General features: G+C 35.4%; 1 protein-coding gene across 1 annotated transcript; it reads right to left on the reverse strand.

Moving 5' to 3' along the window:
- Nucleotides 1–2,284: 2,284 nt before the first annotated feature.
- LOC110108831 (acyl transferase 5) lies at nucleotides 2,285–5,057 on the reverse strand. The gene is made up of 2 exons (XM_020839660.2): nucleotides 4,411–5,057; nucleotides 2,285–3,343 (listed from the first exon to the last, which is right to left on the reverse strand). Exons 1-2 carry the CDS (start codon nucleotides 5,041–5,043, stop codon nucleotides 2,501–2,503), a joined length of 1,476 nt encoding a protein of 491 aa, XP_020695319.2. The 5' UTR covers nucleotides 5,044–5,057; the 3' UTR covers nucleotides 2,285–2,500.
- Nucleotides 5,058–5,351: the final 294 nt, after the last annotated feature.

Genomic DNA, 5,351 nt, shown 5'->3' on the forward strand with positions numbered 1-5,351 from the left:
CTCAATGGCTTCCCAGCAAGTAGTCTTTATATATATGGCCTGGGTGATTGATGTAGGCAGACCTCTCACCATTTTTTTTTCTTTGATAATAGCTTCAATCCTCCAAAATTAAGATGCTCAAATTGAAGATGTCAGAGCCAAGATGGGTCTTTGTAGTAGTCTTTGAGACACTTAGAAATAAGATTTTGAATATTGAGCAAGAATATTCTGTTTTTTTTATATTATTTTCTTTGCAATTAGGTTGCTCATAAATATTATCTCTTATAAAAATATTTTTATCTTTTAAATGAATATCATAATATTTCTCTAAGAATTAACCTAAACATAGAATATTACTTTTCATATTCGACATATAACATACATTATAAATGAATTAGTGCTTTAAATTCTTCAATCGAATAAGAATATTAATTTTTCCCTTCACATCAACCTTGGACTCATCTCTAAAGGATACATTTCCACTCATCAACTCGTCAAGTTCCATGAACATGCTTTTCTTCACACATATGGTTTCTTGCATAGGTATCCATATACCATGTGTTATCTTCACCTTTTTCATTCACCTTATACGTCAATACCAAAGTGCATCTTGTTGACTTCTCTCTTCCACATAATTAGCATTCTCTTCAACTTTATTGTTATTGGAAGTTCTACATTCTGCAGTATAATGATCAATTTTTTTACAGTTGTATTACATTATTTGAGATTTGTCAAACCTTGGTCATGATTTTCCTTTTCCATGTCCTCTTGTTGAACTTTCTCCTTATCCAAAATTTGTATTATTATTCTTTTCATTGTTAGAGCTCCAACCTCGTCCACGTCAATGACCATGGCCTTATCGTCCTCGTCGACAACCTCTTCCTAGCTTGTTGGATTATATCATACTCGAGGCTCTCTTCTTTGGTGAATTAATTTTTGTCTTCAGGAGTTGTTCCATGATCAATTGCTTCTTCTTTTTATTTTCTTCATGGGCTTGTAAGGAACCTAGGAGTTGCTCGATTGTCATAGCCTCTAAGTCTTTGGTTTCTTCAATAATGGCAACAATATGATCAAACTTTGAATCTAAAGATCAAAGGATTTTTTCCATAATTCATACATCTTCTAGCTTCTCACCATTTCTTTTTAATTGATTAGAAAAGGTTAAGACTCTAGTAAAGTAGTCAGAGATGACTTCGACTTCTTTTATATATAAGGCTTCGAATTCACCTGTTAATGTTTGAAGACGCACATTCTTGACTAGCTCTACTCCTTTATAAGAGATCTGAAGCTTCTCACGTGCCTCTCTAGCAGACTTCTCATCAAAAATCTTCTCAAAAGCATCATCATCTAATCCTTAAAAGATTAGATAGAGAGCCTCCTTGTCCCTCTTCCTTTAATCTATTATACTATCCTTTTGAGTTTGGGATAAATTTGAGATCTTGTGGCTCATTATAGCCTTTAATTTTTCTACCATCTCCCATACATCTTGCGCTTCAAAAAGGAAATTCATCTTGATGCTCCAATTGTCATAGTTCCTATTGTTGAGCATTGAGACTTAGAAGGGGATCATACTGTTGCTCGTCATCTCTCTAAAAAGAAACTTTGACTCTGACACCATTTGTTGGAAAAACTTGTAAAACTTACATTTCTTGATTCTACTTCATATAAAATTATAAAAGGCTATTGTAAGAGGAGGAATTCTAAAAGAGAAGATGAACACCTGTAAAACTTACTTTTATGTCACTCTTATATTTCTTGATTCTACTTCATATAAAACTCAAAGTCACCACACCTATTTATTTTAGTGACAACCTCATTAGGATTGTGCTAACACATTTTAATCCAATGACTACTATTGTCTCTCTAGAATATTCTCATATATTCTTTTATAATATATTCTTTTATAAAAATTATTAGTTACATATTCTAGAATTCACTAATCAGTACTCATTTAGAATGTATTTCTAAAATCCTCTTAAACATTCTTCTTAAATGAGACTCTAGAGTTTTCTAGAGTTTTCTGAGGAAGTTTTTTAGATTATGAGTTCAATTGAATTAAATCAAGTTTAATTCTCAACAACTTAAAAACAGAAAAATTTTTAGCCAATATGAACATTTCTCTATCACAATAAAACCCCATATCCTCGATGGCTTTTCTTCTTATTGCATCTTTCATCGAAAAATTAGTATTTAAGCATAATTTATCTAATGAATTTATCCACTAAAGAAAGACTTTTTTTTCCCTTGCGTTGCACACCTTCTATTAACTCTTGCCATCAAATTAATCGAATTGGCTTTGTTAATATAACATAACATTAAATTTATTCAATTAAACCGTGTCTTTACACTTCAAACAACATTAGCACAACAACCAAAACGCTGGCACACCATATTAAGAGATTAAAAAAAAAAAAGAAGCAATCCATAAAAGTAAGATCTTAACTTTTTCAGAGAATTAAAACATAAAATGCCCCCATATGCAGACCTTTCACTTCACTTTTTGTTAGTACGGTTAGCTCTTTCACTTAAACCTCCTCATCTCCTGCTCAAATTCCTCCAAATGCTCCTTCTTAACGCACTGCGTCATGATCCTTGTCCCCTGCTTCGGCACCGGCACAGTTCCGATGATCGCCATCGCCATGAAATCATAATATGCAAATGGTATAACATTCACCGGCTTCCCCCACCCATAATCCACCTCCCTAAACCCTAACCTTGTCCAGTCTGAAACGAAAAGAGAATTGTAACTGAAGGTCAGCTCATATGGATCCTCCTTAAAGTCCCCAACGGCCCATTTGGCGAACTCCTTCGGCAAGCCACTCTTTGCATCCCTTACGATTCTCACAACGTCCGCAAGGTTAGACTCCGTCAGTCTTCCGGCCGTGGTGGTGACTGTTACCGGGTAGAAGCAGTTACCGTAGTATTCCGAGGGCTTAGGAAGAACATCGGTGAGGAGGTGACGGGTGCTGGCGAAGAAGCAGACGTGAACCAGCTCGTTGGGCTCGAACCCGATGGCGCGGATTCGGGCCTGCCATACCATGGCAACGGAGGCATCGAAGGTGGAGCAGTGCTTGCCTGTGGAATGGTAGAAGTCTTCTTTCACCTGTAGAATGCTTTCGGCTGAAAAGTCTATGGTGGTGTATTCATTCTTTAAGTCGGGAAAAGCAGGTGGAGGGCCGGGCTGTCGAAGCTTGGGCGGGTTGGGGATGAGATCTCGGTCCCAGGTTGGGTTAATGATGGGTTTCGGCAGCCCACGGGCTATCTCCCCGACCGCGTGGAGGAACTGCGCGGCGCCGAGGCCGTCGGCGAAAGAGTGGAGTGAGAGGAGGCCCATAACAAAGCCACCGCATGTGAACTCTGTCACCTGTAAAGTAAATGGCCAACACCACAAATTTTAATCAAAGGTTTAATCTTTTAGGAAGAATTAATTGGCAAATTTAAATCGAAGGAAAATTTTTCTATGCCAGGAGAAAACTCCATTTTTTTTCTTAATTTTGATAGAATGTTCAGTTATATGATCATCAATGTGTAATTTTTTTAAAAGAGGGAAAATGTTTGAAAATTAGACATTAATTAAAAATTAATATATTATTTGGAAATTTTTACTATTATTATATATTAAAATTGTAAATTTTAAATAATACTTTTTTTTTGCTAGTGCTAAATAAATTATTAGCTCAATTCGAGATTTTTTTTTTTTTTAGAATATTAGCTTCATTTGGAACAAGTTTTTTTTTTATTTCTTAAAGTAACTTTTTAATAAAAAATAAAAAAAATAACAAAAAAATTGTTCCAAATGAAGCCACTTTTATATAAAGAGATAATATTAGATCAAAAAATATTGTAGGTCATGTATGTAATCTACTAGAATAGGACTCTATCTAACGAATATAGATAATGAAAGTGATAAAATAAAGAACAAGAGAAAGAGAAAGAGATGTGCAGCTTTTGAACTTTTGCGGCTAATTAATTTTTTTTTTAAATTGAAATGAAATTGAGTGGATAAATATGAGTCATTTTTGTTTGGTTGGAAGAAATGACAGGTAAATTGAAGAGCGAACAGAATCTAATACCTAAGGTTATTCACGCTTCAAATTTACCTCAAATTTTCAGAAAGAATATATGCTTCAAATTTTAGTTTGCAATTTATCTTACAATTACTTCCATACTATTTAAGAAAAAAAAAATCTTTTACTGCTAATTTATTTTGTATTAGAAAATCAACAAAAAAAAAATTCCTCTTCTAAGAACTTTTTCCCTTATCTGCTTCATGATTCTTTCTTATAAATGAAATTTTTTCTGTGAACAAAAATGAAAATTTTTCTTTGGTGACGTGCCCTCTTGATAATAAATATTATAAGAGAAAATTTAGATAAGAGTACTGTTGCATAAGTAATTAATAAAAAAAAAATTAATGTCTTATGAACGCACCTGCATCATGAATGGGAGGTTGATGGGTTCTTCGAGGTCCTGCGGGATGACCGGCAGCAACTCCTCCTTCGAGATCATCATCGGAAGATCGAGAAACCTCACATCTTCAAGGCTACAATTAGCGACAGCCTCCACAAACCACGGGCCCTCGCCTCTGCAAGCCAGCTTCAGTTCGCCATCTTCTGGATCATTGAAGAACCGGCCAGCGAATGGGTAGTAAGGAACCAAGGCCTTCGACATCGCCTCCTTGATGGTTTTCGCTGCCTTCTCCCCTCTCTTGAACACATGGATCGATTGCACCATGTACCGAAGGCCCTTGATGCGGTCGATGATCGACAGAGGAAGGATTTCCGTCGGAGTTGGCTCCGCCGGGGCGACGAAACCGCTTGATTTCCGGGTCACTGAGAACACCATGGCACGTTTTTCTGGGTTGATCAAAGAAGAAAATGTGTTATGGTGGGGAGATAAAGAGGTGATTATGGGGAGTTTTATAGGAGGATGAGCGATGGGGGAGCTTAGTCTTTGATAGCTTTCTTTAACGCGGTCGGTAGTTGGTACGGGGATACGTGTACGATGTGAAGGGATGGAAGAACTCGCAGGATGCAAAAGTTCCCATCGCAAGTTCGGCGACATTTGGGTAGCACGCATATTGAGGTCAACGAAGGAAATTTTTTTTTTTTTAATAATATGATATTGCAATAAAATAGTAAAATATATATGAAATGTGAAGTTTTAACTTTAGAAAAAATGTTTTTCTCAAAATAGCAATTGTTTCCTTTTTTAAGAATTTGTTTCTTTTAGTTTTTATTATGTGTTGGAGAAAATTTAATGTTTTAATATTATATAAATATCCAAAACAGGCAAATAAAAAAGAATTATAAGGAAACTAGATTGTTTAAGTGAAAATATTGGAAAAGAACATAACTCATCTTGGCATATTG

This window comes from Dendrobium catenatum, unplaced genomic scaffold (genome assembly GCF_001605985.2).
Source record: "Dendrobium catenatum unplaced genomic scaffold, ASM160598v2 fragScaff_scaffold_1056, whole genome shotgun sequence".
NCBI lineage: Eukaryota > Viridiplantae > Streptophyta > Magnoliopsida > Asparagales > Orchidaceae > Dendrobium > Dendrobium catenatum.

What these genes read in the sequence shown, in the direction of transcription:
- LOC110108831 (XM_020839660.2), bottom strand. Translation starts at nt 5,043, where the DNA reads ATGTCGCCGAACTTGCGATGGGAACTTTTGCATCCTGCGAGTTCTTCC. An exon ending in ACCTCCCATTCATGATGCAG is followed by an intron (nt 3,344 to 4,410) that starts GTGCGTTCATAA and finishes TTTACTTTACAG; the next exon opens with GTGACAGAGTTCACATGCGG.